Source organism: Cyrtonyx montezumae, unplaced genomic scaffold (assembly GCF_038088225.1).
Source record: "Cyrtonyx montezumae isolate F1298 unplaced genomic scaffold, pur_monq_1.0 scaffold_18, whole genome shotgun sequence".
Classification (NCBI taxonomy): Eukaryota; Metazoa; Chordata; class Aves; order Galliformes; family Odontophoridae; genus Cyrtonyx; species Cyrtonyx montezumae.
The window spans coordinates 9621891-9637119 of record NW_027071914.1 but is presented as its reverse complement, the minus strand read 5'-3'; the positions used below and the strand labels follow the sequence as shown (position 1 = coordinate 9637119).

At 46.0% G+C, this 15229-nt stretch overlaps 1 protein-coding gene across 2 annotated transcripts; it reads right to left on the bottom strand.

The window, feature by feature from the left end:
* Positions 1-547: 547 nt before the first annotated feature.
* Positions 548-15153, bottom strand: BRD8 (bromodomain containing 8). Of its 2 annotated transcripts, XR_010622095.1 has the most exons (22): positions 15119-15153; positions 14765-14861; positions 14274-14343; positions 13313-13362; positions 13075-13197; positions 12837-12917; positions 12319-12383; positions 11656-11792; positions 9635-9779; positions 8232-8441; positions 7584-7864; positions 6700-7155; positions 6250-6343; positions 5992-6038; positions 5409-5623; positions 4997-5089; positions 4709-4777; positions 3854-4031; positions 3094-3198; positions 2230-2274; positions 1473-1649; positions 548-1086 (listed from the first exon to the last, which is right to left on the bottom strand). XR_010622095.1 is itself a non-coding variant. In XM_065734583.1 (21 exons), exons 1-21 carry the CDS (start codon positions 15135-15137, stop codon positions 1027-1029), a joined length of 2811 nt encoding a protein of 936 aa, XP_065590655.1. In that variant the 5' UTR covers positions 15138-15153; the 3' UTR covers positions 549-1026. The 2 variants fall into 2 exon arrangements, 1 of the variants encoding a protein (XP_065590655.1); XM_065734583.1 differs by lacking the exons at positions 1473-1649; positions 2230-2274 and adding an exon at positions 11015-11230 and having other exon boundaries at positions 549-1086.
* Positions 15154-15229: the final 76 nt, after the last annotated feature.

The following is a 15229-nucleotide window of genomic DNA, read 5'->3' as shown; positions in this document are numbered from 1 at the left end:
AAAGTGAGTCCTGTACGTACTGCACACACACACACACACAGATGTACAGACAGCTCCCAGCTGCTGCAAGCATCAGGATCATGGTTTTTTTTTCTTTTTTCCTGTTGTTGTTCTTTTCTCCTGTGAAGGTAAATGGGCAAAAAAGTACACAGAAGTTAGCAGAAAATCAGGTGACTTGAGCACTGTCAGGAGTTTAAAACTCAGTCATCCGTGTTGCTAAGAACTGTAATAAATAGCTGCAAAGAAAACAGTTCAAAATTTCTGCTGTGAAACCAGATATAGACATGCCTACAGCTGCTACAAAGAGATTTTCACCATAACTCAACTTTTCAAATTTCTGGGCAAAGAACCTGGTATTTGATATACTGGCCTCCTAAGGAAAGCTCCAACGAGGCTGTAGTATTTCCACCTGTCATGGTCAGATGTCCCATTTCAAAACAAGACAGCCATATCTTTGCCCCCAGGCAGGAAACCTTCCCCTCCATCCAAGCACCATGCAGCACTCTAATGTTCAGTGTACTGTCTCTAACGTCAAAGCACAGCAGTGCTTATGTGCTTTTAAAGGGTAACTGGTATTAGGAGGAATTCAAGGTATGTATGCGTATTTGCACAAAAGCAGGGTTCCTCACTGAAGAGAGCTGTGATGCTCAGAACACTGCACACTGTATACTGGATTTTTTTTTCCCCAGACTTTAATATACATACACATTTACACATCACTAGTAAAAATCTGTACACTTCACATTACAGTACATACGAGCCACCAGTTGCTAGCTAACACCAGGACACTGATGAAGCCCAAGACGACTGCCCTAGAACAGGCAGGGGGGCTATTCTTCCCCTCCAAGGAAGTTTCTTTGGGTTACACGTTCTGATGAGACATCACTTCCTAGACTCAAGCCAAGAAGGTGGAACAGGTCTCACAAATAGACCTGCAACTCTTCTTCCTCTAACAGCTTTAATAGCATCTTGCTTGCACTCCAGCTCTGGATGCTAGGTGCTAGGTTTTCCTTTCTTTCTCCGGCGTCATTTCTTCATCTTCATGTCTGCCTCAATGGCACAGCGACGCCCTCTGGTGCCTCCATCCTAGTCACAAGGCAGACAAAAAGACTGGTATTAGCACAAACCACTTATGTAAATTTAAGCACAAAACATTTCCTCCAGCACTTGGAGGTAAGAAACTGTGCATCTGGGAAAAACTTTTCATGCCTTCCAAACAGGAGAAAGGGAAGCTCTGCTAAGAAGGCCTGGGGAGGCCTGCTTGCAGACCTACCTAGAATTCATTCTGGATGGAGCATGGGTGCTGAGATTTGCAGCATCTCTGTGCATTAGCGGCAGCCAGGACAGAGATGGGCAACACGGTTCTCACCCAGACAGATGCTTTTGGAGCCTGCAGTGTGCAGGCTTTCTCCAAAGTGACAGATTCTAGCTTGGCTCTTAGGATGGAAAGAGGAAATTGCTGACTAACCTACCTTATCAGAAGCTGATCCCTACAGGAAGTGCTCCTCCAGTTGAGTGACCCTGGCACTAGCTCCCTAGCTTCTCCGTACAGCTCCTTTCCATGAGCAGAAGGCGAGCTGAGAGCTTCCTTTGATCCGCTGCCCTCTCCCTCTGGCTGACATGCTGACTCTCCCGGAGTACTCCTCTGTCTTTAGATATATGCGAGAGAAAAAATAAACTCTCCATCTTCCTCCCCTCTCTCCTCCCCGCAACTCAGAGACTTGGGAACACTGCAAACACTTCCAGATCACCATGGGCAAAGAGCAAGGTATTTCTGTGGAGCATGTTATTTGTTTTCTGGACCGTGAATGATAAAGAGGATGCAGCTCATTTCTTGCTTTCCCCAGGCCCTTTGTATTGTCTTGAACGTGAAGAAGGGGCAGCTGTATAAGCATGAGAGATATCAGAACTATAGTAATGCATTACATGGTGTGTCTTCCTACGTACATGGAAAGAAAGCAGGAGAGCAGTTGTGCAAATAAGCAAGGCAGATGGCAAAACCAGAACACCTGAAACCAGAAGAAAGACTGAAGCCCCACCCACTCACCCAAACCAAGAGGAAGGATCTGAAATGATTAGTCTCTATGGTTCATGGTTGTAAAGACCCAAAGTTAAACACATGTTGCTGCAATGCGAAGGATGCTGTGACAGTGCAGTGATCACCCAGACAAGGAGTAGAGCACAGTGACAGCAGTACTGCAGTACCTGCTGGAGCCTTTCAATACTTACAAAGAGAGAGAGAAGGAAGGCAGGAGAGCCCATTGGGACACTGTCCTGTTAAAGGCCAAACAGAAGGACTTATCAGGTAGGGAAATGCACACACCACACAGAAGCTACAAGCCCACATGTGAGCATAGAGAAACATGTGCCCCACTCCCCTTCCCACACAGCTTCAGTCTTACATGGCAGGAACATAAAAATGCACAAAAGAGGGATAAGGCGACAGCAAGAATGCTAGGAAAGGGATATTTATTCCCTCATCAGCTATGCCAAAGCCTGTACTGCCAAAAAACAGCTGCACTCTGCAGTCTGCCACACTCACCACTAGAACTAAGCAGGAAGTCCTTGCTGTCACAATGTTATGTGTACCAGTTGAGAGCAGGTGAGGTCATGTAATCAAGTTTGGATGTTTCAGATCAGTATGGAGTAGCAGGTTCCATGGTGTGTTTTAAACACCAAACCAGACTCGAATAATTCCCTGGTTCTAAGAACCTGACTTGAAAGTGAAGAACATGGCAGAGGCTAGTCTTCAATTCTTTACACCTTCACTTTCCTGCCACCACACCTCCTCCAATATTCTATTCATTTCACAACACTTCTCGTCACTTGCTCTCCAAATCAGAAAAAGAAACAGAGGGTTTGCACAAATAACTCATGATTCCCAGACCTGTCTCTGGGATGACGTACAACTCCAGAGCTGTCAACGGACTCAGTTACTAAGTAAAATAATAATAAAACTGTTCACACGAGGATGCAGGAGCTATTTCAATCTCAAAACACATTCTGCACATCTTTGGAACTGTAACTTTATGCAGAATATTGAGACTCTCCAAAAGACACCAGCCACCCCTCTGCAGGGCGCAGCACTCTCACCTTCTCTGAAGCATCCTGCTTGCGAGTGGAGTCTCGCCCACGCAGGCTCTTTGCACTGATCCCCGACTCTGATGTTTGCATGATCAGCTGTGTAGCCAGAAATTGCTGCAGGAAAACCATACTTAACTGTTAAGATTCTCAAGCAAAACAAGCTCAGTTAGAGCTTGTCAGCTAACTATCACAAACCACAGGGCTGGGAACGATGGGTCAGAGACAGTTTCAGTTCCTCGTTTGCTGCTCAGAATAAGTTTGCCCATTCACCTCAGAAGCCACAAGTCTGGAGGGACTATAGAAATCCGGTTCAAACTGTGGTAGCCCCAGCAGCTGGGACATTCCACTTCAGAAGAAATTTCAAACAATCCATATTCATAGGACAATCTCAGGACAGTTTTGTATATGCCTCAAGCCAGCACAGACTGGCAGTCACCAAAAGCAGCATCCGCGTTGCTTGTCATCCACTGATCTTGTTGCTCCTTTCTGTTCCTGAACCACACCCTAGTTCTTGCTGGCCTAAGCATATATGCACCCCCTGAAGGAAATTAGGTTCGAAATTAGTCTGGGCTAATTCGAACAAACATTTTGCTGTGTTAGTTTTAACAATCTAGTTCACTAACACCTCAACTAGTACAAGCAGTCAAAGATGGGACTTCACTCGAAGACGCTGTAAGTGAAACTTTGTTTTCACTTCCAGTAGTCTTTCCTGTACCTGTGGACCAATGCAGACACTCTGTTCTGAAACAGCCTCAGCTCAGTACTTTACCTGGATCTGCTCCAGGACATCTCGCTGCATCTCCACAGCCATATGGTACACATCATGGTCAGAGCTATTGTACATAACTGCATTTTGAAACATCAGCATAATATCACGCTGGAACTCAGCTGTGGTTCGTATCAGCCCATTCTCAATGTTCTTCTTGATGGTAGATAAATCCATTGGCCTACAAAATACATTTAAAACAGCAACACAAATAAGTAACTCTCTCCCTTCCCGTTTGCAAACAGTCTAAGGTCCGTGACATATCTAATTAGAACATCTATTTAATTTAGCAGAATATATTCTCCTCCACATAGGCTGCATTCCATTCCTGAGTTCCAAGGCCTCAAATCAGGAGACACAAGCTTCTCAGCAGTGAACAGGAATGGTAATAGTGCATAACAGATGCCTCAAGAGAGGTATTTGCTTTCTCCAGGCTTCCTGGGAGACATAAGGGAGCCAGAGCTGCAGCCACTGAACTATGTAGGCATATTTTGGTAAGTCTTCCAGAATCTACGCTTTCAGAGACAGTAAAAGAACTGATCAAAGAATCCGGGTCTTTGGAATGTCACACCTGAAATTCAACCCTTGGACAGAAACTGAGAGAAGCTGATAGTTACATATGAATTCACTGATAAAAAAAAATTCTGGTCAAGTCTGTACTTCACTCAAGGAGAGGTCTGTGTACAGACTTGTATGTGCTACCGAAGATGACTTTTTTCTTGGGGAAATGTCTGTTTCAGACTGAACAATGTCAGAAGTTTTGCAGTCTGAACAACAGATGGACTTCAGACTCTTCCTGCCAGAAGTTCTTACACAAATACACCAGAGTTCTGGTGACATAAGAATGCTGAGACTCACCTCTGCACAATACTGTGGTAGCCTGGTGCTATATCATCAGTCACAGGCTGTAGGAAGACATTGGCATACCTAAAGAGAGAAAGACACCACTGAATGCCCTGTCCTTGCCAACGGAGCAGCAATCCTCAAATACTTGTGTCATGCTCTCATATTTATTTGTCTGCTATCACTAACAGTATAATTCATCATCTCCCTGTAACAAGGCAGGTAAGCCTCAGAGTTGGGAGCGTATAGGCTTGCCTGAGATTAGTCACTTCTTTCTGCCAGTTCTCAAGACATCAAACCCACCGATGATTAGCTGCTGCTCTCCAAACCAGCATGATGGCTTTCTTCCAGATCTTCTGAGCCTGTATTGCCTCCTGATCCTCACTGCACACTGAGCTGAGAAAAAACAGAGTATGATTTCCTTTGTGAATCTCCATACTGCCTTGGAGCAGAAACCTCGTGGTTCATTTTGCTTTTGTCATGCTTACAGTAACTCAAGCCAAAGATATAAAAAATGGGACCTGGCACTACAGCACTGTTTGAAAACCTGCACTTGTGAGTAAGGATAATTTAGTGCCAAACAAATCATCAACAAATGCCCCCTCTGGACCCACTCAGTCAGCAAAACAGAAATGAGAATCCTACACTCTTCCCAGAAAACACCCTGGGATTTGGGATTTGCAACTGTATGGCACAGAGCTTCACTGATACTCACAACTGTGAGGAGGCTGGGCTGCTGGGGATGGAGTCAGCTAGCGTGTGAGACTGTAACGGTGCATTATGGACACTGAAGCCATCGTCGCTCTCACTCACAGGGGGTTCGTTATCCATCTCCGACAGATATCCCTCACCCTGATCTTCTTCTTTGGGCTCCTCCAGACTTGCAGCCTCACTGGCACCATCCTCATCATCCTCTTCACCTTGTCCATCCTGAAACACAAAGAATTCATAAGTCTGCACAGCCAACAACAGCAGCAACTCAGAGCCTCCAAAGCACTACTGTTCAGCAAGCAAAGTGATTTTCTTACTACAGCTGCTGACAACTGTGCAGGCACCTCCACAAAATTCTGGTTACTATCCTGCCTTACTCCTCACTGCCAACAACTTAAACGTAGAAACACATACACTCAGCTGTACAGGGCCCGAAGCAATCTCCCCTTTATCTCCCAACTTCACACTGACTACTTCTCAGTGCAGAAAGCTGAATGTAGGCTTTGCTTTTTAGTAGGTGGGAGCCAGAAAGCAGCAGCGAGGTGTTACTAGTGAAACCAAGATGGCTACAGCCAATTCAGAATTACCTTCATCTGACTCCTAAAGAGAGCTTGGGCTTCCTCCTTCATTGAGTCTGTGAAAGAGAGAGAAGCAGAAAGGTTATGGTTCTCTAAAGCAGTATTTTCTATAAAAGCTCCTGTACCAAAGCCTACTGTCCTGCAGTAATGACCCCTGTTCCTACATATACTTTTCTCCCTCCTCCCCAAAACACCTGAACCAGATCACTGACATCTATCCAGCTAACAATGTTGAATGTAAAAGATTTCCTAGCTGTATTAAGTTACCTGACAGCTCAAATTTGTGCTGAACATCAGCCTGTGAGGAGTCTTCACTCACATTTGGGACTTGTGGAGGGGATGAATCATCATCAGGTGGGGTCTGGAGGGAAGAGAAATGCACAAATCTAGACGTTTGTGTCAGCTTACTTCAGTGAAGGTGTGGGCACATCTAAACTCACTCTAACCTAGCTTAAGGCAATGAATTTCACTGAGCACGTTCCCAACAGCAATGCTGCACATGGGCCAGGGGAGTTACATCAAAGTACTGCCTAAAGCAGAGAAGTTCCCTGCAGATCAAACAGATCAGCAGTATGACTCCCAAGGAAACAGTCAGTCACATTCATTGACGGGTCACCTTCAACCCAGCACTCATCCTTCCTCTAAACTTCTTTCCTGCCAACTACAACTGCTCCTCTTTCCCCACATCAGTTCCAGGCAGCCTCTCAACTCACGTACCTCTGTTTTCACTGTACTGTGCATTGTGTCTTCTTCCTTAGTTGATTCTATCTCAATTTCAGAACTTTCTCCTGCTCCCACAGCTGCTCTTTGATCCTCCTCAATCTCTTGACTCCTAAGCTCCGGTGTTTCTGTCACTCTCTCAGTTGTTGGTACAGTTTCTTCAGGGCCCAGCTGATTCTGCTCTTGCTCTGCAGGTTCTGTCTTTATTTCTGATCCCAACTCTCCAATGCCCATTAGCTCTCGAATTCCCTTTGCCTCTGGCTCCTCACACTCCAGTCTCTCCTGCTTCACAGTCACAGACACTTGGGGTATCTGAGCCTGTTTCTCATGTTCCTGATGAATTGGGTGTTCCCATGGGCCAGGCAAGGCTTGAGGGTCATCAGTATCTTCACAGAAAGAGGACAGAGCAGCTTCAACAACTGCTGCATCCAGGACTTCGGGGTTGTCGTCTACCTTTATTTCCAAAATAAACAAACAGAAATGCAGACCAAGGTCAAAAACAGGGATTAAAAAATAATTCAGTGTTATTTGGTAACAAGCCAACTGCAGAAAAGCTGGGTGTAATACATCTACAAAGTTGCTTTTAACAGTCAGAGTCCCATCTCTCACTGTGGAGTCTCAGTTTCAGAAAAAGGGGACAGGCTCAAACTCTATCCAACATGAGAGAGATTTCTTTCAGTATTCTGAAGTGAAGCACCGGGCTAAACATGGCACTGGTGTCATATAGTCACTTTCTATTGACAGTGATTGAGAAAATGAGCATTTTGAACATGTTTTTTCTTTCTTGTTTAAGCCAATTAATTTGGCAAGCAGTAATCAGTTGAGATTAACCTAACATGATGTGGAAAAAAAGCTACGGACTCTCTGCTTCGCCTGTTTACCTTGTCCTCAATGATGGCTATAATGTTTCCAACAGTATCAAAGTCCAGCTCTTCACCGGTATAGGACACTGCAATGTCCATCTTCTCAGCCAAATCCAGGTCTTCTTTCCCATCAATACAGTGATCTTTGGAAGACCCTGCAGTACTGCCAGCTCCAGAACCCAGGCACTCTTTCTTGATTGAATCAATGATCATGGATATTTCACTGCTGTCCATGGACACTGTCACAGTATGGGAATCTGACACTGCCTCCATGGAAACACAGGCTTCTGGCTGGCTCACTGCACAAGGATAAGAGTGACAATCATACCTGAATACTGCGGTGGCTAAGACCAAGCAGCAGTCGCAAGTATCCCAACTCCACCCACAACAGTGCAGCTTAGAAAAATAAAAGACAAATACGGGTGACATGTTTGCCTTCCCATGGCAGAGAGAGAGATTCCGGGCTTTGAATCAGCCCCTGAATCACGATCCAGCAACCCCCGCCCAAATCCCAACTTCACCACCTGTTTACTCCAAATCCCAGCCATAACCATCCTTTCAGAAAGGAAGGCGAGTCTGAGATGATAAAATGCCAGCTGAGAGCTTGCTGAATGCTGACCCTAAGGCAAGCTCTATGACTTATGAGTGCGTAGTTCAGGAACGCACCTGTGACTACGCTTTCTGGAGCTGCAGCTGGTGGCACAACGGATGGTGCTGACAGCGCGGGCATCATGACAATGGTTGCCTGCGACACAGGCTCTACGGGGGGTGGCAGGAGTTTAGCTGGAGGTTCGCTGGCGACAGCGGAGAAGGAAGCAAGAGGTGAGGTGAACTGCGCAGGACCAGCTTCTAAAAGCCGGGAAAGCGTAGGAGCACCTAACAGAGAGTAGAAGGGAAAAGCACATGAGCAAGAAGCAGCCACCAATGGGTTCTTCGCTTGTCTGGTGGCCTCCTCTGGCAAAATACACTAAGAAGTCCCAAAAGCTGTAAAGAAAACCTGCACCAAAAATGCATGACTCCTAGGTGGAGTTGAAGATGAAGTCATGCAGACTATGGGACAGTGTTCAAAGTAAGCCCTGGACAGGCTAAGCCACATGTGCAGAGAGATACCCTTCCAAAGGTTCATTCCAATAAAATTAAGGGAGATTTGAAAACCAGCACTGAGAGAGACACACAAGGGAAGACAAGACAAACAGTCATCACAGGAGGTGGAAGGGAGCAGAGGGAATCTCTTTGCAGGTCTTTCCTGGAGACTTCCTTTGATATCAGAGGTTGCCACTCAGCCGTAACTTCCAGTGTGAATTTACTGAACCATCTGGACCAAAATAACAGGTCTTAAAGAACAGAGATGAGTAAGGAAAGTACGATTATTCATTTGGAATTATATATGAACAAATGGTGCAAGCCCTCAGTTGCAGACAACATTAATAAACCCTTCATTAGTATGAGCTGAGAAGGAACTTCATGGCAGGCAGGAGGTTCTGAAAGGACTCAGTGCACAGACTCCTGCACTGTCCCCTCTCACCTCGGCCTACGAATTTTTCTCTAGAGCTCACAGTCCCCTGCAGTCTGATTCTCAGCACACCCCTGACACAAAGCACAGTGAGGCAAATGAGGTCTCCAGTTTTGCAGGGAGCTGTATTCAGACACTGAGAATCAGACACTAGATCCAATTTTCCTCAACTCCCTGTCAACTAAATCTTTATTTCTAAACTGAAATGCCAGGTATTAGGCCAGCACCAAACACAGAAAACTAGTCTGGATGGACCAGAGCCAAATCAAATCTACCTGTTTCAGTCATTTCAGACCAAGACATTCTTTTCTCTATTTTTTCTCAGTAAGAATTAGCCTTTTTAGAAGGAAAAGGGGACAGGGATAGAGGTACAGAAATAGCAACAGAAGATAGCTCATAAAGAAGCCCCCAGACAGGGCAGGCTGAGAGATGCTCTTCATCTCTCTCCAAGGAGAATTCATAAAACAGTCTGTGAAGTTATGGCACGGTAACACTGCTAAGCCTCAGGGACTTCTGAAAGGAGAACTGTACAGGGAAAAAAACCCTTTTGAGTTACCTGAAGCAGCAGGAGATGCAGGGACAGCACCGGGTGCCGACTGCATTTCCCCACTGTGCAGCACTGGAAGGACGCTTCCTACCTCCAGCAGGACTCCTGAGCTGTTCATATGACCAGAAGCCACTGCCATTTCATTTTCACCAACCTGCCAAAGGAGGACAAAACTGAAGTTCCTGGAGATACGATCACATCGGTGTTTCTCTGCCAGATATGCACCTTCATGAGTATATCCATCATTTGCTGTCTCAGCATTTCATAGTGCTTTTTGTCCAGTCTAGTCCCTGCCTGAGGTCCCCTTATGCAAGTTTGAAACTAGCTACTCTTCTTCAACTACATTACAGCTGTAGTGCAAACTTCCATTAAGGTAGGACAAAAACATCATTTGCTCTACCTCAGTCACTCAGCTCAAGGATCTCACAATGCCTTATGGATACCAGTAGAGTCAGCTTCTGCCCCTAAAATGGCAACAAACTGTCCTTTATTTTGAGTTCAGGGAAACTGACAAATCAAGATGGAACACAACTCTGGCAAGGGCACGCTCTAAAACAATAATGGATCAATCGGATGCAAAACCGCCCTGTCAATACAAAGAAAACCCAAAGATCTTCACAGCCATTCTCGTTCCCTTGTCATATCTTACTCTGCAGCCTGCTAACACGGAGCATGGAATACCTACACAAGCTAATGTATAGAAAAGATCCCAAATATGATTACTGAAAAATCACCAACAGCAATACATCTACTTTACCACACAAGCACTAATGCAGGGAATCAATGCCATGTGCAGGCTGATGGACAGGGCTCTGAACAGAGCCAGCAATGGTTGCCCTCCTTCCTATGACTTCTAGTCACTAACAGCAGAAGGGCCAAAACGACTTGACATCACCACCATTTTAAGAACTGTCTACAAATAGGAGAAGACCGAAGAACTTCAATATTGGTCATAAACTTAATTGAAGGACTCTCTATTCCTACCCTAAGATCCATTATAAAGACTGAAGCACAACCTCCTGCCAAGATGTAAACAAGAATTGTGAGCCCAAAGGAGAACTCACCAAGAACACCTCCATGGAGACTGACTGCAATAACGTCTAACATGCAGCCCCAGTGAGAACCATTTCCTCTACCAAAGCCTGCAACTCCAATTCCTAACAACTAGGGATAGCCAGTTCTGTGTGCTGACACCTGCAGACCTGGACCCACAGTAATGCTGGGAAAGGATCCCACCTTTGTGGCTTCACAGGGATAATTATCTCTTATAAAAACAGTGTATTTCTTAAAAAGCCTTTGCAGCTCCCCCAAAAGTCTCCAACTTTTTCAATGGAAGAGTCTGGAGCAGATTGTGTGTTTGCTTGTATATATGAGCAGAGAGCTCCATACCAGCCTGGGGCTTGTGGGCAGGAGACTGCCCTTCTTCAGCAGCTCTGAGAGCAGAGGGGAAGGAGGCGGAGTTGCTTTTTGTCCTAGCATCTTTTTCTGGGGTGAATCATCAGTGACTGGGGTCATGGGGGCATCCAGGGGAGCAGAGCCTGGAGGGGTGTCAGGGATTCCAATGAAGGAGGCAACTGGGGTGCTGGGCAATGTCCCTGGAGTGACCTGAGAAAGAGAAAAACCACACTGTTCAAAGCCACACTCCACCACACGGACTAGTCCCACTTGCTCCTTCCCCCAAGAGCAGTGATCCAGCACACCACAGACACCTACTCCATTCACTCGCTACACTACTCCAGGCTTTCACCCTTTCTCTGCCCTGTAGTGCCACTTCACAGGCACACACAGAAGACTGCCTGGTCAACCCACTGCTGCCCCTGCACAGCCTTTGATCCAGGCACCTGATCATCACAGACATGGAGCAAGACACGTATCTTGAGTAGCACTGTACATCAACCACACTACAGCGCTATCACAATGAAAAGTCTGAAAAACAAGCCAAGGGCTTCTCCCCAGGTTCCTGTTTCGAAGGATGCAGAACTCCACATCCCAGGCTGGTCTTTCCCTCTTACCACAGGAATCATTCTTACCCCTGGACTGGCCTCATCCACAGCAGGTTGAGACAGGTCTCCCAAAGCATACTCTCCCCCTGGAGAGGTTGAACCTGCAGGGGAGCGAACCATCACACCCGTTAACCTTCGTGGTGGATTCTTAATGGCCTGACGAGCTGGAAGAGAAAAGAGAATGGGATTCCATGACTCCATCTATCTTGGACAGTTCCTGAGTTATCTTTGACTTTGTCCTGAAGAACCTAAGAAAACAATTTATACTGTAGAAACTTCCTGCTCCACACTATACTCCCTTCACAGATAGGAATGGGTAATGCACCTCAGTTTCATATTTCCATAGCAATTGAGTATTTACTACATCCCACCACTGCTTGGTTAGTTCACTGCACTGCCCTGGGAACAGATGAAACATTCAGAACAAATCCTTCTTCCTCTTGCATACATCCTCTCTACAGAATTTGTTTTCTCACCAGAAGTCTTTGCATTTTGCTGGAAAGGGAGTACAACCTCTTTCTTCTGCCCCTATGGCAACAAATTCACACTAAACTGGTATTAAAGTATTAAAAATACTTTATTAGTATACTACTGGTATTAGTATTAAAAATACTAAACGGTATTTCCCAAAGGTTCCTAAAAACATAAGCATATCTCTTTGAAGAGTAAAAAAGCAACTGTCCAGCCTACCTTGATAAGCAGCATCTGTAGCCCTCCTCTTGACTTCTGCTTCCTCCTCCTCCAGTTTTTTCTTTCTATATACAGAATAGACATCTTTTGTCACTGTGTTCCACCTCCCCTTAGCTTCTCCTACACAATCAGCTTATTGGCCCCCACTCCATCATCTCCAGACAACAATGAATTTCTCTGTAGACTCAGGTTTAAATCCTCTGAGAAGGAAGGCAGAGTCAGAGGCCAACAAGACAATAACACACCTTGCAGGAAGATTCACTTCCAGTTACATATCAAAAATGAAGAGGCAAGCATGATGCTGCAAGCCATCAACAAGCTCTATACTGAGAACTCTGAAAGAAGTTTCATTTAAACTGGCGCCCCACAGTCTAAACTAAGGTCATCCCCCAGAGGCCAAAGCATGACCTATCTCTCTCAATTCAAAAAGGACCGAGCCCAAAACGTCTGCCAAACACAAAGCACCAAGGAACTACAATCTCAGAAGAAAACAATGTGGAAATAATTAAATAACCCACATCATAATCTCATTGCACAGCTCCTCCAGTCTGTTATCCATGTGTCCAGCCTGGATCAGCTCCGCATCCTTCTTGAGTTGTCTGTAATCAGAAAATCTCCTTACTTACTTATTACCAAAGAATAAGCCCTGAGAAGCTCGTGTTCCATGCACTTCTACCCCAAGCACTGCCCTATTTATGCCACTTTTTCAGAACAGGACTTTCAGGTGCACAAAAGCTTCATGCTTCTGTCACATACCTGTATTTCTCCTGTGTTTCTTTAATAATTTTCTTCAACTCCTCCACCCGTTCTGCAGTCAGTTTCCGCACAATGACATCCTCCACAGTTTCCACCACCTCTCCTTTCTCACCACGCTTTCTTCTACAGAATAAGAGAAAAACAAAACAGTCATGAAACAGAAAATCTGAGTTCTCCTTTCTCACACGGCTGCTGTCTGCTATTCCCAGGCTGCATTTGCTTCAGACTTTATACTCACTTAGGGGTCTCCGTAGTTTCCAAGAGCTCTGAATACTGAGATGCACAATGCTGAAAGGAAACAAATTAAATCAGAGGACATCAAAGAGTCAGATCAGCAAATGCCTAACTACCAAACCTTCAGGGCACCTACTCTTCATAGATCTAACGCTTAATGAATGGAATTCTCCAGAGTTTCTCCTGAAGATACAGAGGTATTCTAGCACTAATCAGGCTGACTCAGAACAAACATAAAAAACAGATGTTCCCAAACAACAATTAAGAAAAAAAAAGGAACATGAATAGGAAAACTGCAGCTGTAACACTTCTGTCTGTGAACATGAACCAAATGTATTTCAATAGAAAAGACAAAATAGTATTAAGTCAAACTTAGCAAAACTACAGAAACATTAAATGACATTTAAAAACCAAAACAGTTTTCTCTACTAATTCTCTTAATTTCTTTCTAGTCCTTATCTTACAAAAATCCCAGGTACTTGCCCAAACACTTGGACGTACCAAAATGCAAGGGCATCCACAAAATCCCACAGCAAAGAACACCAGCTTGATCACATGTGGTGCAGAGCAACCTCTTTTGGTTTGCTCTGAACCTTCCTCCTGTTAGTCCTACTTACTAGCCTCTAACTCTTCTATTGGACAAAGCACTGTACAATTATGCCTCGTTCTCCCTCGGCACACTGCCCATGATTATATGGGCATTTGTTGTTACTCCTTTCAGCTTTCCCTCTCTTATGCTGAAAAGTTCTTAGTTATCCCTTAGAAGGGAGCTCTTTCATATCTCTGACCATTCTGCTTTTTTCATTTTTAACCTTATCCAAAGCTCAAATTTGGTTTCAGAAGCGTGAAAAAGTAATTTGGCTTAAACAAAAATGACTTCTTTAAAAATCAGTTTTGTTGTCTTATTGCCTTCTGTACTGCATACAGAATTCGTTATTTCCAGGGCTGCTCTGGCAGCATCTTACCTTCTGGGAAAACCAATCGGGCGGGCGGCCTGGCTCTGCAAAGGGTTTGATGGCTCTGCTGACTGAGACCCTGTGGGGGAGAAATGGCACATGACTGCCCACTGACCCCACCCAGACCAACACGCTGCAGAAGTATCTGAATGCTCATCAAAGAACAGCCCCCATGAAAACAACGACCTGCCAGGATGGAGTTGTTTGTTTTTTTAAACTGTAGCCTCGGGATTCAAAGTATCTGCCAACTGCTGATGTAAAAACATGTTCCAATAAATCAAACAAAAACTTTCCTTGGTGTGTGTGGGGGAACAGGCAGCAAATATAAGCTAGGAGTGCAGGAATGTCAAATAGGGCTCTTACATGTACTACCTGGACACAACTCTTCCTATTCAAGATTGCCACAGCTCAATAAGCGTCTGGACAGCACGTATCAAAATCCCAAACCCGTAGCGGCCCGGAACACGAAGCACTCAAGGCAAACCACGCTCCCTCCTTACCAGTTCTGGTCACCGCTGCGCATGACGGAAGAGGCGAGGCACAGCTTCTCACGGATGGACCAGGGCTCGGTGGGGCCGGCGCTCAGCAGCTTATGCTCTGCCGGGACAACGGACAGCTCCGCACCGCGGTATCCCGCGGCCCGCCATAGCGGGAGCACCCGGAGCCGAGCTAGCCCCGCCCACCCGCTGGCCCCGCCCACAGCCAAAACGTCGGGCCGCGCCCCTCCCCTCAGACCCCCACAGACCGCTCCCTCACTCCTTCCCGCCCCAGCACCGCGCCTGCGAACCGCCGCCGCTCCTCCACCCCCGGCCCAGCGCTTCCCCACCGCCTCTCCCCACACGCCCCGCACTCACTGCCCGTCCCCGCCGCCATCTTCCCCGCCCGGCCCTGAACGAGGCGGGGCGGAGCCTCGCGCACAGCCCGCTGGGAGCCGCGCGCGTCCCACCCCTCTCGCTTATGCCCCG

Excerpts from the sequence above, each read along its gene's own strand:
- BRD8 (XM_065734583.1), bottom strand. Across the intron at positions 9,780-11,014 it reads TGCCCACAAGCCCCAGGCTG|GTTGGTGAAAATGAAATGGC; the intron begins GTATGGAGCTCT and ends CTCCTTTGGCAG. Across the intron at positions 1,087-3,093 it reads AGCAGGATGCTTCAGAGAAG|GATGGAGGCACCAGAGGGCG; the intron begins GTGAGAGTGCTG and ends CCTTGTGACTAG.